This window comes from Giraffa tippelskirchi, chromosome 6 (genome assembly GCF_054371585.1).
Source record: "Giraffa tippelskirchi isolate mGirTip1 chromosome 6, T2T-mGirTip1v1.2.pri, whole genome shotgun sequence".
Classification (NCBI taxonomy): Eukaryota; Metazoa; Chordata; class Mammalia; order Artiodactyla; family Giraffidae; genus Giraffa; species Giraffa tippelskirchi.
In genome coordinates this window covers 151,272,587-151,300,333 of record NC_137280.1, presented here as the reverse complement: position 1 = coordinate 151,300,333, position 27,747 = coordinate 151,272,587, and the positions used below count along the sequence as shown (strand labels likewise).

The 27,747-nt window shown below is 43.3% G+C and overlaps 1 protein-coding gene across 3 annotated transcripts in view; it reads right to left on the bottom strand.

The window, feature by feature from the left end:
- The window catches only part of TENM2 (teneurin transmembrane protein 2), a 1,754,865-nt gene that overhangs the window by 218,236 nt on the left and 1,508,882 nt on the right, over positions 1 to 27,747 (bottom strand). For 2 of the 3 annotated variants that reach the window (XM_081504400.1, XM_081504401.1), the window contains 2 exons: positions 25,149 to 25,271; positions 8,441 to 8,646 (listed from right to left, as the gene is read on the bottom strand). In XM_081504400.1, the coding sequence (XP_081360526.1) occupies positions 8,441 to 8,646; positions 25,149 to 25,271 (329 nt within the window). The remainder of the gene's footprint in view (positions 1 to 8,440; positions 8,647 to 25,148; positions 25,272 to 27,747) is intronic. The other variant, XM_081504402.1, reaches the window with a different exon arrangement.

Below are 27,747 nucleotides of genomic sequence, written 5' to 3'. Positions count from 1 at the left end.
GAACACATTTGAATCAGTTCTAATAAGGTGGGTGAACCTAGAGCCTCTTATACAGAGTGAAGTAAGTCAGAAAGGCAAAAACAAATATCATATACTAACACATATATATGGAATCTACAAAGATGGTACTGATGAAATTATTTGTGGGGTAGCAATGAGACACAGACATAGAGAAGAGACTTATGGACACAGGGTAGGGGGAGGAAGGAGATGGTGGGATTTACAGAGAGAGTAATATGGAAACCTACATTACCATATGTAAAATAGATAGCCAATGGGAATTTGCTGTATGACTCAAGGAACTCAAACTGGGGCTCTGTAACAACCTAGAAGGGTGGGATCAGGGTGGGGGAGGGAGGTTCAAGAGGGAGGGGAGATATATATATATATATACACCTATAGCTGATTCATGTTGATGTTTGGCAGAAACCAACATGATTTTGTAAGGCAATTATCCTTCAATTAAAAACAAACAAGTAAATAAAAAAATGCAATGTGGTGATTATGCAAGCTGATAGCCAAACCTGGTATGGGGAGGGATCCCCATAAGATCACCGAACACAGTTCTGCAGGATGAGTGAGATCCAAGGAGAGCCTGTGTGACTGAGCAATGGGCACTGGACAGGGGCACAGCGACAGAACCAGGCTGCTCAGAACACGCGGGCATCCCAGGTGACCCAGGGATGCAGTTAGTATCGTCTCTAAGGGAAACTATGTACAGTTGACTTGCTTGGACAAGAGAGAAGAGGACAAGGAAAGGAAGAAGAGGACAAGGAAAGAGAGAATTCATTTTCAGATAATGCCCTGAACTGGAGAGGGATAGACTGAGCTGGGAAAAAGCTAACACCACTCATCACCATCTATAAATCTGCCTTTAAAAAAATGTCATTTAGGAGAATTCTACTGATGAGGACAAACAGGAATGTTTGCTCAGCTCATTTGATCTTGGTCTGTACATGCTTAATCTGCCATATTTGCACTTATTTGGTATGATCATGGGGCAATTTGTGGTCTCTTAAATAGTTCCCTTCTATCGTTCAATGAATGTGTGGATTGTTTTGCTTCCCACCCCACAGACACATCTTAGGGTAAAGTACTGGGGCTGACGGCGTCTGCATCTATCTTAGCATCATTTAATCCTCACTACTTCCTTCTAATAAACCCTTACAGCTGGAGCTGGAAGTCCACCCCACACTTTCAAGTTGCCACTGGAAGTGACTGGACTCATGGTTCCATCAGTCTGAGTGATGAAATAGGCATTTTTGAGATTTGCTAAACAGGATTGTGGAGAAGGTGAAGTCCCGGCAGGGCTCCCCAGCAATAACTGTATCTTATTGGCTCCGGTTATCATGTACCTAATTTGCCGATTACTGACTTGTTCTCATGCAGGATTTTACTTGGCTTGACATATCAGTAGCAATCAGTGATGAACTGTCAAGCAAACCTGCTCCCTGCCTTAACCACCCAAGAGTCTCACTTGCATCAATAGCTTCTGAGATCTCCTTTGATCCCCAGTACTGCTGCCAGGTCAGATGATGATGATGACTTTTAAGTCTCATCTGCTTCCTTTCTAAAACTGGGGTCAAGCAAACCTGCCACGGTTGGTAGGATTTCAAATACTTGGCAAGATGGACTAGGCTACCTTACACACACTAGCCCCATAAGAATTTGAGCTGGTAGGTTGAGAGTGGCTTTGACTGACTCTTTTTTTTTTTTTTTCCTTTATGTCTAGGTATTTAAAAAAAATGAAACTCAGGGTATGAAAATGCTGCATTTAAAAGACAATATAATAGCTATCTTTCAAATGGACAAATTAAACAATGATAATATCCAGTTTATACAGGAGTTAAAGTAAATAAAAAGAACACTTATATATTGCTGCTGGTGGTAGAAGAGTATAGTGTGTGTGTATGTGTGTGCATGTGTGCATGCTTAGTTGTTCAGTTGCGTCTAACTCTTTGCAACCCCACATAGTGTAGCCTGCCAGGCTCTTCTGTCCTTGGGATTTTCCAGGCAAGAATACTGGAGTGGGTTGCCATTTCCTTCTCTAGGGGTATGGAGGGTAACTGATACAAGCTTTCAGAAGGAAAATTTGGCAATTCATATAAAATCTTTAAGAGGTGCTTTCAGGAAAAGAAGAGTGTACACAAAGACTAGCCATGAGGACAGGTCTCCCAAAGTTTTACTGTAAGTCATAAGGGCCTTTCATTGGGATATTTGGTGCCCCTCCATTCAGGAACACCAACCAGAGGAATGTAATTCCTGCTCCACAGAAGTTAGGATCTGACTTGCTTTTGGTCCATAGGAGAAGGGCTTAAATGATATGTGATGCTTGCAAGCAGAAGATTTTAGGGATTGGTGCATAATTCACCCATCTTCTCTTTCCTTTGCGATACAGTACTAGTCATGTTCCTGACAGTGGAAGCTCCACAGTTCCCCATCCTTGAATGAGACTGATATTGAGCAAAGTCCAATGTCACCTGAAATGAATATGTGAAGTAGGGTTTCCCGACCTCAGCACTTTTGCCCTCTGGGGCTGGTTGCTGTGGAGTGTTCTCCTGTGTGTATTTAGCAGCATCTCTAGCTGCCACTACCTGCCTGGGGTAACCTCTTCTTAGGGCAAAACCAAAAATATCTCCAGACACTGCAAGGGCAGTGGGCAGAATTGCCCTAAGTCGAGAACCACTGATACAAACAAGAAATAGCCTCCATGGTTTTAAACCATTCAGATTCTGAGTTGTTTTTTTTTTTAAACTGCAACTGATTTATTATAGCAAAAACTCTGTATAAATATTTAGAAAAAGGGGACTGCTTCCAATTATGGGTGTTTTTACTTTCCTTTTGTTCTTCTGTGCTGTAAAAAATTTTTTGTAATGAAAACAATTTGTCCTTTGATAAGAAGAAAAAAATGAGCCAATTAATTTTACTTTAAAAACCTATATTTACATAATTGCTTATTGATAGACAGTATTGGCTAGGGACATGCAGGATTTCTAAGCACGATGAGACACTTGTGTACCATATTTTTATATTGTATTTCTATTTACAAAGTGTTTTCCCCTCCTACCTCTGTGGGGGGAGGTGTAATTACAGCAACACTGGGAGATGGAACTACAGCAACAGGTAGACCAGGAAACTGAGGCTCAGAGAGATTAACGTGCACGTCCGAGGACACCTGGTTAATACACAGAAGCACCTTCATCCTCAGCTTTCTCGCTAATTCCAGTACTTTCTCCTCTATGCCACACTGCCTCTGCGTTTCTATAGAAAGCCACTTTCAAAAAGTCAACTGGGACAGACTCTGATTCTTTGGGAAATTTAAACAGGTAAGAAAGGATTCTCCTCTGTATTTAATATCCTTGGACAAGGATACTAAACCTTGTAGGCACTTGGTCAGAGCACGATCCTCAATAAAATTTAAGCAGAGCTATTTCGTGCAATGCAGCCGAGAGACTTTCACATTCCTCCCCCTCCCCACTTCTTCCTCTTTCTCTCTTTTCAGCTCAAATGAGTCACCTTGGCTAGTCTGCCAATCCCCATAGAACTTATGTTCCTTGATAGAATATGCCAATAGAAATGAGAAATTCTATAATGGTTTGAGACGTGAGTTAGTCGCCTATCCCTGCGCGGGGCTAAGCGCCATCTCCTCCAGGAAATGTAACTCGTCAAATGGACACGAGTGCTCGTAATAACAGCAAATGAATGTGAATATGCGTGGGGAGTCAGTTTCCCCCCTCTTTCTATTTTTTTTTAAAGAAGCGCCCCTGTATTGTAGCTGTCTTGTGCGTTTCCAAGCATCTGCACCACAGCTCGCTTACCTGACCCTCCACGTCAAGCTCAACTCCCAGACTGGCAGCTGGACTGCAACCCTCGGTGCACATCAGCCCACGCCTATTCATTTCTCTTCTTGAGAAATGGGATGGGGCTGTCCCTGGAGTGGAGCTATTTTGAGAGAACGATCACTAGAACAATCACTGGCTTGGCAGGCGATGGACAGCGTGGTGCAGCCACAAAAAGAGGAGAGACACTGTCATGGAGGGTGTGAGTCCTGAATGTCAGAACAGCGGGGAACCTGGGTAGAGCATGTTCCTGCCTGCTGTCCACCATCAGTCAGTTTCAGAGAGTTACTGACTTGACTTGCCATGATCACTGGCTTTTCCGTGATTCTGACTGCTCAGATCATGCAAGCGGAGGGGGACAGCAGTGCTTCAGAACAAGGTCGAAAAGGGACATTTTCCCCCCAGTAAAGCTCCTGGTGTCCAAGAGGCTAAGAGGAAAGTTATGCTCAGCTGTGCCCAGAGGCATGTTCCTACTTACTCGAATAATGCCAACAAGCAGATTTCACTGCTGTCAATCTTTCATTATGCTACCGTAGAAACGGTGGAGTCTGAAGGTCAGGGAGACCCTCTTAACACTTTGCATAACTTCCCAGACCGACTCCCTGCTCCTGGCCAAAGTTACCGAAATGCCTTGGGGACTCCTCTTAGCTGAATTCCTCTCTTTCTCTTAAGGGAATCTCTGAAGGACAGGTGTGATTTTTGTATCATGAGTTTTGCTTGGTCAGGGGCTATGTTAACTCACCTCTGGATAATCAGCGCCTAGACCAATAAATATTTTTCTGGATGGATGGTTGGAGGAGGACTTATTGATTACCACTTTACATATTGGTCCCTACAGCATGGGCTGTATATGGTATTAAAATCCTACACAGCCCTCCGTGCTCAGAAAAGAAACATTCCTTTTAGTCCCTTATATTGATTGTTTCAGGCTGTAAAGATGGGACTGCAAATAAACTTCATCTTGAGGGCCAGCACTGGTCAATTGGTGGTGGCTGCCTTGAGGGCTCTCTTGGAGGCATCTGTGCACCGAGTTTAGTGAGGAAAAAGTACAGTCCTCGGTTAGCAATGTCTGCTATAAGCTAAAGACAAAGAAATGGTGGCCTGCTTTGCATTTGTCAATGGGTTTAAAGCTTTACATTCTTCCACTGAATTTTCTGGATGAATACCTCTCCAACACATGTTTTAGAAAGCTAGCTTTGACTGGATATAAAGCGTGGTTAAGGGTGTTTTTCTCTCCACTGGCGTATTTTCCTAATGGACTTCTTTATATATTTGCTGGATTTGAAAGCAAATTGAGGCAGGAAACACTACTTGGTTTTCCTTAGGATACACAATTCTTACTGGAAAAGGAAACCAAACTAGATGAGGGTTAATGCATCCCAAGTGGGATGCTTAAGAAAATCTCTACCAGGAGGGATGAGAAGAAAAATAATGAAATCCATAATATAATCCAATCTCTTCATTTCCAATGCAGGGAATACTCTCACGTGTGCAATGTCAAGCACTTCCCAGGGAACTCAGTACAGGGAAGAACAGGGAAGCCACAGATAAATGGTTGCTGAATATTGGTTAAAGTTACATCACTCCTGTCAAACACAGTGGGCTGTCTCCTAGTGATACTTTAACAAATAACCAAAATTCCTGAACAAAAAGTACCCAATGATTAGCAAAGATCTAGTCTGGATAAGCTAACTACATCAGGTAGGGAAGTAATCAATTTTTTTTTTTTTTGTGAGAAATAGTTCGCATAACATAAATTTCACCATTTACAATTTGGTAGTTTTTAGTATATTCACTGTGTTGTACAACCATCACTGCTATCTAATTTCAGAGCACTTACATCACCCAGAAAAGACAGCCCATAGCTATTAGCAGTCAGTCCCAATTCCCTCCTCCTTCACCCTTGGCAATCACTAATCTCCTTTTTGTCTCTATGGATTTTTCTATTCCAGATAGCATAAATAGAGTCTTATGGCGGTGACCAAAATGATCCCCAAGAAAGAGAAATGCAACAAGGCAAAATTGTTGTCTGGGAAGGCTTTACAAATAGCTGAGAAAAGAAGAGAAGTGAAAGAGAAAAGGAAAGATATACATTTAAATGCAGAGTTCCAAGAACAGTAAGAAGTGATGAGAAAGACTTGTTAAGTGAACAGTGCAAAGAAATAAGGAAAATAATAGAATGAGAAAGACTAGAGATCTCTTTAAGAAAATTAGAGATACCATCATGCAAAGATGGGCACAATAAAGGACAGAAATGTTATCGACCTAACAGCAGAAGATATTAAGAAGAGGTAGCAAGAATACACAGAACTGTACAAAAAGGCTCTTAATGACCCAGATAACCACAATGGTGTGGTCACTCACCTAGAGTGTGAAGTCTAGTGGGATTTAGGAGGCATCACTATGAACAAAGCTAGTGGAGGTGATGGAATTTCAGCCGAGCTATTTCAAATCCTAAAAGATGAAGCTGTGAAAGTGCTGTATTCAATATACCAGCAAATTTGGAAAACTCAGCAGTGGCCACAGGACTAGAAAAGGTCAGTTTTCATTTCAAACTCAAAGGGCAGTGCCAAAGAATGTTCAAATACTGCACAATTGTGCTCATTTCACATGCTAGCAAGATAGGGCTCAAAATCCTTGAAGCTAGGCTTTAACAGTATGTAAACCAAGAACTTCAAGATGTACAAGCTGGATTTAGAAAAGGCAGAAGAACCAGAGATTAAATTGCCAACATCTGTTGGATCATAGAAAAAGTAAGAGAAGTCCAGAAAAACATCTACTTCTGCTTCATTGACTATGAATCAATGAAGCCTTTGACTGTGTGGATCACAACAAACTGTGGAAAATTCTTAAAGAGGTGGTAATACCAGACCACCTGACCTGTCTCCTGAGAAACCTGTATGCAGGTCAAGAAGTAACAGGTAGAACTGGACATGGAACAACAGGATGGTTCAAAACTGCGAAAGGAGTACATCAAGGCTGTATATTGTCACTCTGCTTATTTAATTTATATGCAGAGTACATCATATGTACTGGGCTGGATGAAACCCAAGCTGGAATCAAGATTGTTGGGAGAAATATCAATAACCTCAGATATGGAGATGACACCACCCTTATGGCAGAAAGTGAAGAGGAACTAAAGAGCCTCTTGATGAAGGTGAAAGAGAAGAGTGAAAACGCTGGCTTAAAACTCAACACTCAAAAAACTAAGATCATGGCATCCAGTCGCATCACTTCATGGCAAATAGATGGGTAAACAACGCAAACAATGACAGACTTTATTTTCTTGGGCTCCAAAATCACTGCAGATGGTGACTGCAGCCATGAAATTAAAAGACAGTTGCTCCTTGAAGGAAAAGCTATGACAAACCTAAACAGTACATTAAAAAAAACAGAGATATCACTTTGCCTTCAAAAGTCCATCTAGTCAAAGCTATGGTTTTTCCAGTATTCATGTATGGATGTGAGAGTTGGACCATATAGAAGGCTGAGCAACGAAGAACTGATGCTTTCAAACTGTAGTGCTAAAGAATACTCTTGAAAGTCCCTTGGACTGCAAGGAGATCAAACCAGTCAATCCTAAAGGAAATCAACCCTGAATACTCATCGGAAGGACTGATGCTAAAGCTCCAATACTTTGCCCACCTGATGCAAAGAGCCGGCTCATAGGAAAAGACACTGATGCTAGGTATGATTGAGGGAAGGAGGAAAAGGGGATGACAGAGGATGAGATGGTTGGATGATATCACTGACTCAATGGACATGAGTTTGGGCAGACTCTGGGAGATAGAGGAGGACAGGGAAGCCTGAAGTGCTACAGTCCATGGGGTAGCAAAGAGTCAGACATGACTGAACAACTGAACAACAAATGTGCTGTGTAACCTTTTGTATCTGGCTTCTTTCACTTCACAAAACATTTTCAAGATTCATCCATGTAACAATATTTCATTCTTATTTTTAAAAAATTACATCCTCTTTTATGTTTCAATCATATCCCACGGTATGGAGAGATCACATTTTGTTTCTCCACTCACCAATTGATAGACATTTTGGTTGTTTCCACTTATGAGCTATTACGAATAAATGCTGCTATGAACATTTATGTATATTTTTAAATGAGAAAGTTTTCAGTTCTCTGTAGGAACATATCTAGTAATGCAATTGCTGGGTCATACTGGGCTTCCCTTGTATCTCAGTTGGTTAAGAATCTGCCTGCAGTGCAGGAGACCCAGATTTGATCCCTGGGTCGGGGAAGATCCCCTGGAGAAGGAAATGGCAACCCACTCCAGTATGCTTGCCTGGAAAATCTCATGGACAGAGGGGCCTGGTGGGTGGCAGTCCATGGGGTCGCAAAGAGTCGGGCACGACTGAGCGACTAACACTTACTTACTTACTTACTGTAATTCTTTAACTTTTTGAAGAACTATTGAATTCCTTCCACAATGGCTCTCCATTTTACATTCCCACAAACCATGTACGAGGGTTCCAATTTTTCCACATCTCCACCAACACTTATTATTGTCCGTCCTTTCATTATAGCTGCTTCAGTGGGTGTGCAGTGGTATTTTTTAAACTCATGGCTATATCAAGCATGGTCCTACCTGAGCATGAGACGGTGGAAGTCCTCTTCTTATGTAAACACCAAAGAGAGCATCCTTCCCGAGGGAGATGTTGAACTTTAAGAACTGGGGTTGACTGATGTGAATCTGCGATCTCCAAAACACGCCTGGTGGGACTTCTTGGGTCACCCGCCGACCAACTTCTGCTTCGCCACTGTCTATGCTGCTGTTCTTCAAGGACCAGGGCACTGGAAAATAGGAATTGACATCAAGTTGGTGACATGTGTACCCATTATTTGGCTCTACATTTCCGACTGATGACATGCTAGGATTTAAATATATATATATATATATATAAAGATGAAATTCATGGCAAATTTCTCTTCAGGTCACAGCTTAAAACATTTAGATTTTAGGGACTCTCCTGGTCATCTGGTGGTTAAGAATCTGCCTGCCAATGCAAGGGACACGGATTTGATACCTGGTCCAGGAGGATCCCACTTACTGTGGAGTCCTGAGTCTGTGTGCCACAACTACCAAGCCCACGTGCTGCCACTACTGAAGCCTGCGTACCTTTAACCTGTTTTCTGCAACAAGAGAAGGCCCCGCAATGTAAAGCCCAAGCACCACAACTAGAGAGTAGGTCCTGCTCAAGATGACTACAGGAAGCCTGCGCACAACAACAGAGAACAGGGCAGACGAAAAACAAAACAAACCATTTCGGTTTTAAATAAGAAACATAGAAACACATACCCCAGGGCATCCGAAATATTGGCACAACGCTTCCTGAACTTCTGTGACTGCTCTTTACTGATCAACTATCATAAGAGTTACAGTCTGACAAGTATATGTAAAGCTTCCAGCACCCCAAATGGGACTGGGATGTTAAATCATCAGCAGGGGAGGGGAGAGTGATGTTAATTTGGCATGAAATGTAATTCGTGCAGCCTTTAATTATTTTTTCCAGCCACAAACAAGTCCAATATACTCTGACATTCTCATAAATTGAAAAAGGAAAAAAACAGACATCAGTGAATAAAAATCAGTCCAAAGTAAATAAAATAACTGAACAGAAAATGCTGGCTTGCTCTCAGGCTGACCCAATATTGCCGCTAGCGGCTTCCCCTGGTGGCTCAGACGGTAAAGTGTCTGCCTGCAATGTGGGAGACCTGGGTTCGATCCCTGGGTCGGGAAGAAAATGGGAACCCACTCTAGTACGCTTGCCTGGAAAACTCCATGGATGGAGGAGCCTGGTAGGCTACAGTCCATGGTGTCACAAAGAGTCGGACATGACTGAGTGACTTCTCTTCTTCACTTCTTCCCTGCTCGAGGGAGGGACTTAAGAATCATGTGGAAACCATACCCCTTGCATGGTAACACTGGTGCATCTCTGTTGCATTATTTGAAATGACCTATATAGAAACCATTGGTTGCACACACTCAGCATCCTTCAGAACTTTAGTAATAGGAGTTTCAGAAAATCCTACTTTAAAAGAGGATTTTTTAATAACAACGAACCAGCCAGGGTCACCTGCACTTCAGAAGGTGGTTTGCTTTACAAAAATAGAATTAAGAAAAAGCTGGGAGTTGCTAGTAGTTGCCCAAGAAGAGCAAGTTAATTGATTTCCCAGAGCCTCATTAATCTCCTCTCTAAAATGGGAATAAAACCTTGTTGGAAGCTGGTTTCACATAGGTCATTTGTGATTCCTTCAAATGGATTCTGAACTTGAAATATAAAACCACAATCTCCTATCTTCTTAAGATCTTCTAAACCAGTTGAAATCAAATACAGAAAGAACTGAAGACATTTTGGGTTTTGAGGGTCTTTTCATTTTTCGATTGATCACTTTGGGGGCCTTGTGGATCTGAAAACTTCAGCCTGAGAGGCAAAGCAGGGGAAGCAGGCTCCTTCCTGCATTCTGTAATGGATAGACTCCTCTGAATATATTCATCTGTACTTGGCTGCAATCCACTGCAAAAGGTTTGGATGGTCAGGAGGGATCATGCAGTTGCAGAAGACTAGCCTGAAAGGTTAGTGACTTAGCCACCCTGGCTCTGTTACTATCTGGCCACTGCAGTCAAGACAAGACTCGTAAATGACTCATGAATGACAGCTTCTCCATCTGGAAAATGGAGAGGTGACATTCTTGGATCTGAAGGTTTTCTATATCTAAATTATAAAAGAAAAACAGCAGAGTGACTTGCGGGTGTAAAGTTATTTTTTTCCCTTTTATAATAGTTCAATAGTGGAGCAAATACAAAGTAAACAGGGGCTTAAAATGAAGTAGGAGGCACCCTGGTTTGGACCTTAAGAGGACCCGCTTGACCTCTAGAATGGGGAATGGGCTTCCACAGGAAGTTGGGAAGTTTCCATCACAAGACACAGTTAGGAAGAAAAGAAACTAGTGAGTCCTGTTGGTTCAGCTCTTTAGATGGGGACTCGATGACGTGTTCCCCAGACATTTTCATGTGGCCTAACAGGTTGTGGAGGTGGAGGAACACTGCATCACATGTAAGGCAGAGACTCTGGACTGAGACCGCCTTGGTTCAAATCCCAGCTTTGACACTTGCTATGGGTATCCTTCTTTGGGCCTCAGTGCCCTCACCTGTATAATTGGGAATTATTATTACTTCACAGGGTTGTTAAAAGAATTTAATAACTTAGTCTATGCTCTTAGAGTACTTTTTGGCACGAGACAATCACTAAATAAAAACTATCTAAGACTCAATAGAGGGGTGTTTATTTTGCTGACATAATGACATACCTGGGGGGAATAACTTTTTATCACCACTTGATCAGAAGCTCTGATGATTATAAATTAAAAATACATTTGTGCTTAAAAATGCTGCTTTTGATGGGCTCCCCTTCCCCCCAATTAAGGCCTTTTGGAAGAAGGGATACAATAAAAAGGATGCAGTAAAGAAGTAATGCAGGAAAAAAAAAACCTCTGGGGAAGAATAGTTTACAGACCTCTTATAAAGGCCACATATAAGCCCAGCAATCAGTCACAGTTTGGCAACAAGTTAAAGAAACACATTAAAAATGAAAGAATTTTAAAGAAATTATTAATCTTTACACTTAATAAAATGAACTTTCCCTCATGTCTGTTGGGCTTTCAGGGGTTGCTGGGTTAATGACAGGATATGAAAAAGAAGCAGGAAATAGGCACCCATGAGCCTGCTAATCTGCTGTTGAAACTTAAACGGATTTTGATAATATCAAACCAAGTGAGGACCCCAGAGATGGCAAAGGGAACTGGCTTCCAGAGAGTGGCTGTGAGAGAGAAATTCCTGCAAGGAGCCTCAGGGGTTTGGTTCTTACAGCAGTGGGATCCTCCTTCTTTCTTGAGACCCTGACATCAGGACGCTGATGTCAGTAACAGCTGCTCCCACAAGTGGGGACAGGCTGCTTTCTCAGTAGTCACACTTACCCCTGGGTTCTAGATGCCCCCTGCTCATGCCCTATTCACTAAAGGAGGCAGTGCACTGGGGTGTTAAAGGTTTTGTAGCCAGACAGAACTGGATTCAAATCCTGGCTCTAGTTCTTGCTTGCTGTGTGACTTCTACCAATCTGCTTAACCTCTCTGGGCCTTCACTGTCTTTTTGTTAAGATGGGAATGATAATAGTAACTATCTCATAGGGTGAGAGTAACAAATGGAAGTACACAAAGAAGGTGCTGAGCAGACTAATAAAATAAATGCTAGTTACATTAATTAAATAAAAAAATGAAAAACTATAACGGAACTATAAGGGAAAGCATCTGTCTTTCTTTTCAGAGTAAAGAATTTCTGAGAGGAAACAACATGTGTATATGTGACATGCATGTATATATTTATACATTATGTATGCATATCTATCTACCTACCTACCTACTCATCTATCCATCAAGAGAGAAGTGAGAGTCTAACTCTCTCTTAAGAGAACTATGGGAACACGTTTAAAATTGGGGGTCAGGCTCTGTTTCCATTACTGACTTTTGGTGGGACCTTCTAGAAGCCAGTGTGGTTATCTTTCTGATTAAACTACATTATTGAAAAACCTGCTTTCTTAACACTGAAATAAAGATGCTGTCAGCTTTACCTTCACACTGAAGCTCTTTTGTCCTTTCCACCCTGCCTCCCACCAGATAAATAGGTTCCTTCTCTGTCTCCATAGCATTTACACGTGACTCTACTGCAGCACTGTTGTTAGTCCTACGTTGATTTTGTTTGCCTTCCTAGCTGTCATTCAGTCTCGAAGTTGTGTCCGACTCTTTGAGACCCCAGGGACCGCAGCATGTCAGGCTTCCCTGTCCTTCACTATCTCCTGGCGCTATCTTGAGAACTGCTTTGCTCAAACTCATGTCCATTGAGTCGGTGAGGCTATCCAACCATCACCCGCTTCTCCTCCTGCCTTCAATCTTTCCCAGCATCAGGATCTTTTCCAGTGAGTCGGCTCTTCACATCAGGTGACCCAAGGATTGTAGCTTCAGCTTCAGCATCAGTCCTTTCAATGAATGTTCAGGGTTGATTTCCTTTAGGATTGACTGGTTTGATCTCCTTGCTGTCCAAGGGTCTCTCAAGAGTCCTCTTGGCACCACAATTCAAAAGCACCGATTCTTCAGTGCTAAACCTTTTCTATGGTCCAACGGTCACATCTGTACATGACTACTGGAAAAACTGTAGCTTTGACTAGATGGACCTTTGTTGGCAAAGTGATGCCTCTGCTTTTTAATACGCTGTCTAGGTTTGCCTTTCTAAGTCTCCCTTATTAGACACTGTGCTCTCTGAGGTCAGGCAGAACTGCAAATTCATCTCTGGGTTCTCAGCAGCTTGCACCTGGCAACTCAAGGGTAATCTATAAATGCCTGTTGAATTGAATCAAGTTTTATCTGCCCATCTGATGGGATATTTTAACTTAATCCCTATGAATACTGAGTGAAACGAAAGCCTTAAGGAAGATTTACTTTGAAAGGTTGCATGAAAACTGATTTTTTTTTTTTAAATAAAATTCTCTTTTGAAAGCTCCATGGGGAGATTTATCTCAACAAAACAAAAGTATCTAAACAAAACTTCTTTATGAGTCCTTTTGAAAAATCATGAGTCAGCTTTTAATTTATCTTTTACATAAAATCTTATGAACAAAATAATGAGCCAGGGCAGCTGGAGTCGAGTGGGTAAGTTCTTAGATTAACAACCCAAAGTTGAGAGTCCTCATCCTGACGCTTTAAGACTCTGAACCATTTGTGGAAGGAACAGGGGTGTAAAGGAATTATTTTGTTGACCTCCCATCCTTGCTATTAAGAAGGTGGCTAGTTTTAGTCAGGTTAGCTCTCAGGTCTCATTGTTCTTGTCTACATAAGAGTGGTATGACCCAAAGATATCTTAAGGTGCATTCCACCCTAGCCTGTGTGGTCGACAGAGTGAGCCAGGAGGGTTTTCTCCTGTTCTGTGGTGTCAGAAGGTGAAGGTTACATCACTTTTAACAAACTAGTGATTGCTTTCAAAGTAAGCTTCCCAGATGTGAAACTGAAGTATGCTTTTGCAAACAGGAGTTTTCACTTTTTCTCCATCAGTTCAGTTCAGTTCAGTCGCTCAGTTGGGTCTGACTCTTTGTGATCCCATGGACTGCAGCACACCAGGCCTCCCTGTCCATCACCAACTCCTGGAGTTCACTCAAACTCATCTCCATTGAGTTGGTGATGCCATCCAACCATCTCATCCTCTGTGGTCCCCTTCTCCTCCTGCCTTCAATCTTTCCCAGCATCAGGGTCTTTTCCAGTGAGTCAGCTCTTCACATCCGGTGGCCAAAGTATTGGAGTTTCAGCTTCAGTATCAGTCCTTCCAATGAATATTCAGGACTGATTTCCTTTAGGATGGACTGGTTGGATCTCCTTGCTGTCCAAGGGACTCTCGAGAGTCTTCTCTAACACCATAGTTCAAAAGCATCAATTCTTTGGTGCTCAGCTTTCTTTATAGTCCAACTCTCACATCTGTACATGACTATTGGTAAAACCATAGCTTTGACTAGATGGATCTTTGTTGGCAAAGTAATGTCTCTGCTTTTCAATATGCTGTCTAGGTTGGACTCCCCTGGTGGCTCAGATGGTAAAGTGTCTGCCTACAATTCAGGAGACCTAGGTTCAATCCCTGGGTTGGGAAGATCTCCTGGAGAAAGGAAAGGCTACCCACTCTAGTATTCTGGTCTGGAGAATTCCATGGACGAGTCCATGGGGTTGCAAAGAATCGGACATGACTGAGTGACTTTCATTTTCTAGGTTGGTCATAACTTTTCTTCCAAGGAGCAAGCATCTTTTAATTTCATGGCTGCAGTCACCATCTGCAGTGATTTTGGAGCCCAATAAAATAAAGTCTGTCACTGTTTCCATTGTTTCCCCATCTATTTGCCATGAAGTGATGAGACCAGAGGCCATGATCTTAGTTTTAATATATATATATATATGTTTTTTGTTGTTGTTGCTCACTCGTGTCCGACTCTTTGCGACCCCATGGACTGTAGCCCGCCAGTCTCCTCTGTCTGTGGGATTTCACAGGAAAGAATACTGGACTGGGTTGCCATTTCCTTCTCCAGAGGATCTTTACAACCCAGGGATCACAACCGGGTCTTCTAAGTGTCTTCTGCATTGCAGGCATATTCTTTTACCACTGAGCCATTGGGGAAGTCCAAATTTTTCATTTTGAAATAATTTCAGATTTACAGAAAAATTTCAAAAATTGGTACAAAGATTCCTGCATCTCCTTCACCCAGACTCTAAAAATATTATACATACTTGTGCTTTCTCTATATATAAATGTTTTTTTCTTTTTTTACTGAAATATTCAGAGTTAAGTTGTAAACAGGTTACTCCTCTAAATATCTCCATGCGTTTCTCCTAAAAACAAGGGCATTTTTTTTTCAGAACCATAGTGCAGTTATCAAAAATAGAAAAATAACACTGGTACAACTAAACACATATATTTATAGATCTTACTCAAATTTGCCAATTGTTACATCAATAGTCTTTATAACCAATGGGAAAAAAAAGACTCTACATACTTAAAAGAATCTTTAAAATGAATGCGCATAACTTGGGTAATTTTAAAAATAATAAAAAGAAAAATACACCAATACTGCCACTCAAGAGATAAAAAGGAAAGATGGTTTTTGTAAACTGCTATGGCCGATGTGAGGAACCATCTCAGTGACTCTGTCCCTGAGGGTCAAATCCCCAGGCTGCTGTCTGGAAAGTCTGTGCTGGCCTCTGAGATCAAAGGGCCCAGCAGCCCAAACCAGGCTCCCAGTCCCTCAAACAAGGATCTGAACCTGGGCTCCTGGAGCTGTGCCAGCTGTTTCAGGACCAGAAGTATGGCTAATCCCTAAGAGGATGCCATTGAGAGACACTCAACATAATTACCATTTCTAGTTTTACCTCCAGAGAAATGGTGGTTCAGATGGTAAACACACTGCCTGCAATGCTGGAGACTTGGGTTTGATCCCTGGGTCAGAAAGATTCCCTGGAGAATGAAATGGCAACCCACTCCAGTGTTCTTACCTAGAGAATCCCATGGACAGAGGAGCCTGGCAGGCTACAGTCCATGGGATCTCAAAGAGCTGGACGCTACTGAGCAATGAACACTTTCTTTACCTCCAAGATGGGTGTCCACATACTGAGAAGTTCTGAGATATCAGGTGGCAATGTTATGTGCGGAGCTTGTCAGCCCTGGGTTTGAATCCCAGCTCTGACAACTCCTAGATGCATGCCTTTGGGCTGATCCCTCTCCTTCTCCAAGTCTGTCTACTCATCTGGAGTTGTATAATGGGGTTGCTTCTGAGGATTTATCAGAATAACACAGGTAGGACCTGACTTTTAGGTGTTTCTATATCTTTCTATCTGTTGCGCTACCTTAAAACATCTGTAACTATTTATCCCAGATCTGGAGGATAAATGTGTAGTGGTCTAATTTATGATATCAGCTGCACAGTGTAGGCACTAGTTTTTTTTTTTTTTAACTGGTGTATAGTTTCCAGTAGTTGTATACAGATGTGAGAGTCGGACCATAAAGAAGGCTGAGCACCGAAGAATTGATGTTTTTGAATTGTGGTGCTAGAGAAGACTCTTGAGAGTCCTGTGGACTGCAAGGAGATCAAACCAGTCAATTTTAAAGGAGATCAACCCTGAGTATTCATTGGAAGGGCTGATGCTGAAGCTCTAATATTTTGGCTGCCTGATGCAAAAAGCTGACTCACTGGAAAAGATCCTGATACTGGAAGGATTGAGGGCAAGAGGAAAATGGGGCAACAGAGGATGAGATGGTTGGATGGCATCACTGACTCAATGGACCTGAGTTTGAACAAACTCTGGGAGATGGCGGACAGGGAGGCCTGGCATGCTATAGTCCATGGGGTCACAAAGAGTCACACATGACTTAGCAACTGAACAACAATAACAGTAGTTGCTTTACAATGTTGTACAATGAAGTGAATCAGTTATATGTACACATATATCCCCTTCCTCTTGGCCCTCTGTCCCACCACCAACCCCCTCCATTCCATACTTCTAGGTCATCACAGAACACAGAGCTGAGTTCCCCATGCTATATAGCAGCTTCCCACCAGCTGTTTTACACATGACTGTATATATATATATTTGTCAATACTACCCTCTCAATTCATCTTACCCTCTCTTTCCCCTGCTGTGTCCACAAGTCTGTTCTCTATATCTGCATCTCTATTTCTGCTCTGCAAATGGGTTCATCTGTACCATTTTTCTAGATTCCACATTTATGCATTAATATATGATACTTGTTTTTCTCTTCCTGATTTACTTCACTTTGTATGACAGACTCTAGATCCATCCACACCTCTGCAAGTGACCCCATTTCACTCCTTTTTATGGTTGAATAATATCCCATTGTGTATATGCACCACATCGACAGAAGGCCTAGGGCTGGGACTGGGCCATAATGAGACAGGCACTTTTCAGAGCAGCTGAAATCAATATACAATGAGTGGTCAAAATGTCTGCAGACCTGGGGGAAACCCATGGCATGAACTAAAGTGGTATGGCCGGAGAAAGCAAAGTCTAGTTTATTCTTCCCAAACTACAAGTGTTGATGGGGACTCTAGCTGCTTAGGAGGACAACTGAAAAGCAGTTGTATATTTATTTAACAATGATTCTTGAAGGTACCAAGCAATGTCGGGTGGGTCATTCACTCATGTATTCATGCAACAACTATCTATCAGGCATCAACTGCACTGCTAGGCAATCTCTGGTCAACATTAAAGTTGGGGTGTCTGTCATATCCCCGTTATCTAAGCAGCCTGAAATCAGGGTCCCATGGACAGCATCAAGCACAGGGGAATTTAACACCATTCTGTAATCATTCTGCGAGAGTCCACCACCATGCTTGGGCTCTTGGTAATGACCGAGGGTGGGGTCCTGGCAAACACCATGGAGTCCAGCCTGCGTCTTCCAGAGCTGCAGCTTCCACGGCCAGCTTTTCTTCCTATCTACGAGCTGCCCAGTGAAAAGTGGAGATGACGATCATTTTGCCCTATGAAGCAGATGCTTAAGACACATTGGTTCTGGCTGGTTCACCTCCAGCTTAAAGATGAGATTTCTGAGATTTTAGAGCCAGCACTCTAATGATCAATTTCACAGGATAGTCTACCTCTATAACTTACACGGAAGATTGCTCATAGAAATGTGAAGTGACTGCCTATTTCAGACACATGTACCTAAAATTCCAGCCAGTTAAATAAGACTGATGTTGAGCAAAACGACAGCCGTCCGTAGCCCCATTAGAAGCTAATCATTTCAGAAAATGTTGCCATAATTCATTTATGGAAACAGCGAGACTATTCCCCAAACAAGTGATAAAGGGAATGAACTCATAGTCATACCAGGAAAATGAAGCCTCATATTAATACTTCCTAAACTTGAACTGAACTCTGGAGGCACCTTGGCATAAATCTGCCTTGCAGATTATTCTGCCTCACATATTTTTATCTATCGCAAATAAAGTGGAATTCAGAATATTGCTTCAGTCATTACACCTCGTTTCCATTTATTTGGGAAGCAGGACAACCATCTGCAGGTTCTGTTTAACCAAGAGACAGGTGAAAAGATCCACCTAAGGACATTAGATTCACCAGCTTGTCTGAGTCAGCAGCAGCCTGGAAGCTTTCCTGCTGCTCTTGGCTGGCTATTCCTTGGGAATAGACTTTCATCCTGAGTGTCCACTACTCCCATGATAGTTTTCAGAACATCACACAGCAACAGTGATTTTTATAAAATCCTTCAGCATGAGGAACTACACGTGGCTTTTACATCTTTCGAAACCTCAATCTTAGACAAAAATGGCCAACTCTCTGCCACTCACGGTGTTAACAGATATTTATACATCTAACTGTTCAGGTTAATATGCTTCTGTATTAATATGTAGTTCAGTCCATTAGTATTACTTATAGTGGCTAAAATTGACGGATTGGTTACAACTCACCATGGATGGAATCTCTCAGTTCCTTTACGATTTTTTTTTTTTCCAGACCAGAGGACCACAGAAGTAAAGTGACTTGCTTAGGGTCACACAGGTCTTAGGTGCTGGCTGGAGCTTGGATCAGAAACCCTGTCTGAACCGATTCTGTAACCCACATATGTAACCACTATGCTGACTGCATTTTGGACCCTGGGCTAAGTATAAGAGATACAAAAAGACATGTATCAAGCAGAGACCAAGCTCTGGGTGTGCAGATCTCTCTGAAAGAGAAGCATGCCAATGAAATTTCAGGGCAAATGCAACAGGGAGGGAAACTGGATCTCATTATTAATACCTATGGCAAGGTACGATGGGCTTTCCAGGTGGCACTGGTGGTAAAGAACCCATCTGCCAATGCAGGAGACATAAAAGATGATGGTTTGATCCCTGGGTTGGGAAGTTCCCCTGGAGGAGGGCATGGCAACCCACTCCAGTATTCTTGCCTGGAGAATCCTACAGACAGAGGAGCCTGGCAGACTGAACAGAGGAGCCAGGTGGGCTACAGTCCGTGGGGTCGCACAGAGTCGGACATGGCTGAAGCGACTTAGCACACATGCATGCATGATGATACTATGTACAACAGGGAGTACACAACTTGGAACAGGGTGCAGGTGGCAGTCAGAAGCTGAAATCCAGCAGTGTGATGCACTAAGCGGTACCCTTCTGTAACAATGGTAGAATGGCATGGCCTGCAAAATGAAGAGAGTTGTTGCATTGCTATGTAGGCTTTGGGTGTATCTGCCAGTAGATGAGCAGCACTGTAATGACTGGCTCGAACATAATGACCCCTTGCCCTTCTGGGAACTTCACCGACTTTGAAAAAGCCCCATGTAGGGAAGTGATCATTTTGGAACCCTGGGCTGTGTTCATTGAGAGGCTGACGAGAGCCAGAGGAAGAATTAGCAACCTCCCTGCTAATCTGGCTCCTAGTACCATACATTAAGCCAACTAGTAAAAATCATTATGAAGTTTTTGCTGAAAGGGCAAGTGTAGAAAAACATGTTTCTAAACAGAATAACAGTCTTTGCCATTTTTTTCCAACTTGCATACCATCTGGAAATTCTGATTTTTTTTTTTTCAAAGGGTAGGAAAGAAATGTGCTCCAGGCACAAATAAATGTTTACAGCTGAGTTATAAACCGAGAATGGTGGGGCTTAAAACAGACAGGCTGGCAGTGATGGAACTCAAGCTGCAGTAAGACAAATAATGCGGTGAGGAGCTGGCCAGCTTGTTTTTGCACATTGGCCCTTTGGAACAGGAAGTCCTGCTTCCTACTGACCTCATCAAGCATCTTGTTAAGAAGAAGTCCTCATTATGGTTTGTCCCAATTCTTAGAAGATAAAGAAGAAAGATGAAGTGGCAGGATTGTCTACCTTGACATTCTGAAGGCAGCCTTTGCCTTTGGGAAATACAGTACCTCATAAGAAGTTGGCAGTCCATGGAGGCTTGTTAAATGGACTGACTGGGAGACATTATGATGATGTCAGGAACAACAACAAATATTCATGGATCTCTTATTAGTGTCTGACATCATACACTGTGTTGTGTAAGTGACATCTCATTTATGCTGGACAGCAAGCTTTTGAGGGAGTACCATTCTATAGATGATGACCCAAGAGGCTGAGGGAGAGCAAAAGACCTGTTTACATTCACACAGCTGCTAAGTGATGGAGCTGGTGTTTGTATCCCATGAGACCAACCCCAGAGCCCTATATTATAGAGCATCTGTCAATGCAAAGTTACCAAGACTATATTAAACCCAACTCTCGGTCAAGAAGGAAAAATTGATATATTGGTGTTTGGTCTTTCTCCCTAGTCTCTTAATAGTTTTTAGTTACAGACAAGTCCAAGGAAAGTAGAAATGGGTTTGTACATGATCAAGAGCAGTCACCAACATTTTCCGTAAGGGGCCAGATAGTAAATATTTTAGGTTTTTCAGGCCATCTAAGCTTAGTGGCACCTACTTTACTCCACTGTTCCAGTGCAAAAGCAGCCAGGGACAATGAATAACATGGCTGGATTCCAATAAAACTTTACTTGAAAAAACAGACGGCTGGCCAGATGGGGTCCATGAGATACAGTTTGCTGACCCTGGATCTCGAGGATGCCCTGAATGTAAAATGAGTGATAGGTTTTGAGAATGGTCCATGAAATTCTACTTGGGAGTTTATTCTTTCTTAAGATCAGTGCACAAATTGGCTACATATGATGTGCCCTTTAAAAGTTCTTGTACACTTTGCCTCTGGGCCTGGCCAATCAAACTGGATTCCCTTATGCTATCTGACCAGGTCAGAACACTGTATTGAATCTTCGTTCTCCAGGCTTATCTCATCCCAGATCTATAGAAAAAGTGCTCCGTGCTCTTGTAATGAAGATGTATGAGTTCATTCCTTTTAACATAGAAATACACTTGAGATGGTGAGTGATTCTGGCAGTCTGTGGGCTCCCTTTCCTTGATGTGAAATCCAACACCCAAATCAACCACATTAAGGTTTAATTGAAAGAGAGAATGGAGAAAAAAAAAAAGACCCATGAACAACAACAAATGGAAAAGGGGAGACAAAGCCCAAAGAACATATACTCTCCCAAACTAATTAATCAAGTGCTTTGCTTCCACTAACATATCCGGCTGTGTAGGCTGCCCTGTCTATTAGACTCCTTTCCAAATCTGAGCAATGTAAACACTCCTAAAGACCCAGTAATGAAATCTCTATCAATGTGCCATCTTAGATGGGACTCACATGCCTGTGTTTTGCTTACATTTTAATTTGTGTCTGCTGGATACTTACCCAGTAATTGCTTAATAAGATTAACCTCCCTGGCAATGTGTGGTGGATTTTGATGAAAACATTATCGGAGTGAAGGATTATCGTATAGCACAAAAAAACGGAGGGGGTGGTATTTAATTAACTTATTGCCAATATATCTTGATTGTCTCTTTGAAACACTGGAGAAGTAGTCGATTGGAATTGATTCAGGGTATCTAAATGTATAGAATTGGCGAGTGTGGAGGAGGTGGGTCACTGAGTAAAGAAATCCAAACCCAGGGTCACTGCCTTTCGAAAGTGTTAGGCGGGTGTGTGAAAATGTAAACCTTTCGAGTAGATTTTAAAACCAAACTTTTGAACTTAGGAAGAGATGGCATCTCTTTGGTCACAAGGAAAGTACTGTTTCGGTGTTCAGAAGAAGGTGTTTCGAGTTTTATCTCAGCTTTAAGCAATTTGAAGCGCTCAGACTTTATCATAAGAGTTCTCTTGACAAAATTCACTGGTCAGGGACTTCCCTGGTACCAGTGGATAAGAATCTGTCTGCCAATGCAGGGAACAGGGGTTCCATCCCTGGTCCGGGAAGATCCCACATGCGGTGGAGTAACTAAGGCTCACGAGCCACGGTACAGAGCCCATGTGCCACAACTACTGATGCCTGTGTGCCTAGAGCCTGTGCTCTGCAAAGAGAGAAGCCGCAGCAATGGGGAGCCCACGCACCTCCATGAAGAGTCGCCCCTGCTCGCCGCCACTAGGGAAAGCCCATATGCAGCAACCAAGACCCTGCGCAGCCAAAAATAAGTAATTATTTAAAAAACCACTGGACAATGGTTTGGCAACCCCTCTGCTGTCTCAGAACTCACTTGGAAAATATTCTTTCGTGCGCGACGTTATGTGACTCACACAATGTTTTCAAAAGCAGGCTGCATCTGAGGGGAAAAATTCTGGTCTTTTCCAAGACACTGTGGAAAATGTTCCTTTGTTCATTTAGAGACATCATACTCTCCGTTAGGACTTGTTCTCTTTGGGGAACCTTCTGTCCTGCTGGTGTGGGAGGCTCAAGTCGGGTGGGGGTTGGAAATGAAGCTTAACCACATATGGGAGAAGAGGCAGACCTTCATTTATGGAAGTTAATGCCTATCGGGGACTTCCTTTTGTGAAGACTGCTATTTTAAAAGTGTGTATAACCTCAGTATGTATGCACACATAAAATATATCCCTGTGCAAAATATATGCATATTCACTTTTCAGTGTATATTCTGCACTCTTTTCAAAGGAAGGGGTGCTGATTTGGAGAATAAAGGACATTTGTGGATCAGACATAACAGAAATCTCCCAAAAGCAGTGTTTCTCAAAAAGCAGCGTCATGGACATTTTGGATGGAAAGACTCCTCATTGTGGGAGGCGTTCCTGTGCACTGCAGGCTGTTTAGCTGTATCTCAGCCCCTACCTACCAGATGCCGGTTGCACCTCTTTTAAAAGTGACAATCAAAAAAGTCTCCAGACTTTGTCAGATATGTCCCTAGGGGGCAAAGACACAGCAGCTGAGAACCACTGCACTAAAGGGAACTCAAGTTACATTTATGGGTGGTGTCAAGTCCTAGAGGAGAGCAGACGGCAAATCTGGGGCCAAGAAATTTGGCTCCTGGCTTTTGGGTCAGTGAAGACAAAATATACTGTACATTTTCACATCTGGTTTTAGTCCCCCAATAATGGAAAGCACATAATTTCATCCTCAGATAAAACTTTTTCATGCTTACTTAGAGGTAATTCAGTGTTTTGATTAGGATAGATGAGGAGAGTGATTCTTCAAGCCTGGATCAAAAGATGAAAAAGTCACACTTGAAGCACTAGGACAGCTCCAGAGAGAGTAATTTAAGCAACATTAGCATCTCAGGGATGACTAATGTATACCTCTATGTGAGGTATATATTAGTCTAGAATCTGGAATCTTCTCTGTGGAAAATGCCTCATCTCGGAAATCCCCAACAACTCCCCTAAAGATGCACATGACAGAGACCTGAGTTCAAATTTGTACCTGCCTACTTGTTTGATTTGGGGTAAATTTCTTGTTTTCTTTTCTCTCTCTTTTTTTTCTGCACCGTGCAGCATGCTGGATCTCAATTTCCCCAACCAGGGATCAGACCCGTGCCCTCTGCAGTGGAAGCGTGGACTTCTAACCACTGGACTGCCAGGGAAGTCCCAGGGTAAATTTCTAAAACATCCTGGGTCTGTTTCTCTGAGATAAATTTTATCCCTTTAGAGTTACTGAATTTATACTTCATTAAACCTAGCACACAATAGGTGCCCAATAAATGTTTCCCTTCTTATCACTGAACTATCTCTCCAGGGTATTTTTAAAATGTGAGGTGAACTGCCTTGTGAGCTAAGAGGCAGAGTGAAAAATTCTGTGTTTGGATAACTCTTCCAGGCAACTTCTTCCTTTCCTGATTTCTGTCCTGAATCAAGCATCCTTCTCCCCCCACCCACATGCCAACCCACCTTGTAGTGCCATTGGCTGCCCTGCGTGCATGCTAAGTCACTTTAGTTGTGTCCGACCTTTTGGGACCCTATGGGCTGTAGTCCGCCAGGCTCCTCTGTCCATGGGATTCTCCAGGCAAGAGTACTGGAGTGGGCTGCCATACCATCTTCCAGGGAATCTTCCAGATCCAGGGATGAACCCACACTTCCTACCTCCTACGGCTCCTGCACTGCAGGTAGATTCTTTACCGCTGAGCCACTGCTGTCCTTTAATTGCCCCACAGTCCCACTTCCCCATGGTTCTGTTTTCTCTCCTCCTTCTTAGCACCTTGTTAGCACCTATTTTTTTTCTGCAAAAATACAGTTGCCTGATTGCTTTCATAAACATTCCTATTGTCCCCCTTCGCTGTTCTGCCAAGAGAAGCTTTGTTCCCAAGTTGTCAAAACTCCTTTCTCTTTTCTCCCAAAGTGGAACCGCTCCGGGTCTTTCCCTTTCATGCCTTGCCAGGCAGTGCTTCCTCCCAGGGGAAGCTGTATCTCTCCCCTCGGGAGAGGCTCCCGTCTAGTGGCATGTGCTGCCTGCTGCTCTCAGCTTTCCCCATCAGGCAGGACTTCCTCCTGCTGCTGCTGCTGCTGCTGCCCCAGCTGCTGCTGTTGTTGCTGCTCCTGCCCCGGCCTTGAGAGGCTTTCAAGCAGCTGCAGAGCATGCCAGACGCTGCAGATAGCTTAGGTATGTACATAGCTCCGAGCCGGCACCTTGCCAGCTCCCAGCGGCTCCAGCCAAACCCAGCTCACAGACAGGGACAGCAGACAGCTTGGAACAGGGGCACCTGGAAAGGGCAGTTCTTTTTCCTCCCCTTTCTTCCTTTTTTTGCATACCTTCCAAGATTTGGATCAGAAAATCTGAACCAGGTGGCGGGGAAGAGGGGGAGCTCTGACTTTTCCTGTGACCTCAAGAGGGCAAAAGCCGCAACTGCAACCTCACCTTTGCCTCCAGATGGCATTGTTGCCACATCATCGCCTCCTGGTAAGCCGGTCCTTATCCCATTGTTAAAGGTGTGTCCATCTGCCGGCTGGAGTTGCCAATTGAGTCCAAGCAGATGCATTGCTGCGGGAGAGACAAAGTAATGAAAATATGAATAGATAATTCAGCAATGCAAATGTCAAGGGGGAGGGCCAGGGGCCTTTTCCAAGCAGCTGCCTTTGAAGGAAGCTGCAGTTCAAAATGGCTTGCCCCAGGCCACAGGGATTAGCTAAATACAGAAAGCAAGGAGGTCTGGGTGGGCTGGGTTTCCTTCTCCAGTGGAAAGGAAACAGCCTTGCTGTTTCTTGCTGTCCCTTGCTGGGACAGCATCCCTGATGGTTGGGCAGAGGAGGAAGGAGGAAACACAGCCCAGACCTTCCAAATGTGCCCCCACAAAGGGGAACATGCCCCTTTGGACTCACTGTGAAGGGTATTCTCTATCCCTCCTGGCCTTTCCTGCTCTCTGGACAGAGTTGTTCATAGACTGGTGGTGTAGGGGCATTGACAAGGATAGTTTCCCTCAAACTGCTCAAAATCTAAGCCTGTTTCAAATTGAGCCTCCCCAAGTGGGACCAGACTGCTGGTCTGGTTCAGGTGAGACTACACATGTGTTGAAATACCCATGTACCCCCAATAGCTGCAGTACTCCTTGTTGTTGTTGCTTAGTCACTAAGTCATGTCCAACTCTTTTTCTACCCCACGGACTGTAGCCCACCTGGCTCCTCTGTCCATGGGATGCTCCAGGCAAGAATACTGGAGTGGGTTGCCATTTCCTTCTCCAGCGGATCTTCCCAACCCAGCCATTGAACCCGCGTCTCCTGCTTGGCAGTAGTACTGGCCCACGGGAAAAGCCCACCCCCCAGACTATTTCAAACTTTAAAGAGAGTTTTCTGCCCCAGCCCTCCTCCTGGTCAGTGAGTACCTTTCTGCCTAAGGTGGAAAAAGCCTGGGGGAAGCAATGGAATGGGGTCCTTCTCTAGAAATAATAGGATGACAATTCCTTGTCTTTCCCTCTAAAATCTCTCCCACTTGCCTCACCCCCACACTTCCCCAGAGTACAGAATGAGACACAGTTTGGAACACTGCCTCTTCTTTGCTAAGCAAACAAGCACGCCTGCAAAACTCTTGCTTCACTCTCAAGCCTCCAGATACACACTTCCTTCTTGTTGTCCTTGTCGTTCTGTTGGTGCCAACTCCCCACGTCCCAGGTTGTTGAGCAAACTCAATGTCCACCTACATCTGATGGTTCTCAGTGAGCTGTTTTTACTGAGGAGCACAAAAGGCAAGTCCCCCACACCTGCATTCTTTCGAAGTCCAGATCTAAAAAATGCTTCCTCTGTGAAAACATAAGGAGCTCCCTTCCCTGCATAGTTCTCACCCAGACAATAACCATCCCGTGTCTATCTGGCATTTCAACCGGACACAGGTTGATGCCGTTGCTATGTTTCCAGCACTGCGGGAGAGAAAGGGCTGTTGACAGCAAAAGGTTCCTAGTATGATGCGGGGATGGGAGAAACAATTAACCACAGGAAACGCAATTAACAATGCTTAGGAAATTGTTCACACAGCAATTAATTCTGCTTGCTTACCACCACCTAAAGTCAGGCTGCATTGTTTTAAGGTTAGAAAACCTATCTTCAAACTTCACAGCTCAGATTGATGACTGTGTGAAGGTGGCAAGGTGTCCTTGGGGGCACGTCCGCTTTTTTCTTACACACGCCCCTACCTCATAACCAAGTTTTCTTTCTCTACATTCCTCTGAAGTGTACAGCCCACTGTTGCAACTCTTCGAGATGATTCATGCTAATAAGTGACATTCACTGTACACTTCCCGTCTGGGTAACACCTAATTTTCTCCTGCAGTTTATCTATTCTATGTAGGTCACTTACTTGAAGAGACCAGATCCGATTGCCTCAAATAATGACATATTTTCAGCGTACAGAGGTCAGGACATAAGAACTAATTGTGGCAGCTTCAAGATAACGATAGCATCTGATTTGTAATTACCAGGTGAAGGGAGCCAAGGAATTAGCTATTTTTAAATGATTTTTTTTAAAGTTACAATTGGTTATCGGGGCTTGCCGCTGCATGGGAGATGCAAGGAGGGTCTCTGTGTTTTAAGAGAGATGCAAACAGATATTGCAGGTCCAGTTGGGGCCCAGGCCTTACACGATTTTGCCTTTTCACATTTAGAGAAGGAAGTGGAGGGTTCATCAGTCGAAGAGGACAACCTCCCCAGGTGCCTTCTCAACATGAAAACTCTTGTCAAAACTGCTCCCCTCTTGTTGTTGTTGCTGTTTAGTCGCTCGGTCATGATCGACTCTTTGAGATCCCATGGACTGTAGCCCTTCAGGATCTTCTCTATTCATGGGATTTCCCAGGCAAGAATACTGGAGTGGGTTGCCATTTCCTTTTCCAAGGGATCTTCCCAACCCGGTGATTGAACCTGGGTCCCTGGCATTGGCAGGCAGATTCTTTACCACTGAGCCACCAGGGAAGTCCCTGTTCCCCTCTCCTGGTACTCAAACTTTCCATTTCAAGGTGCAGAACACGCTGCAG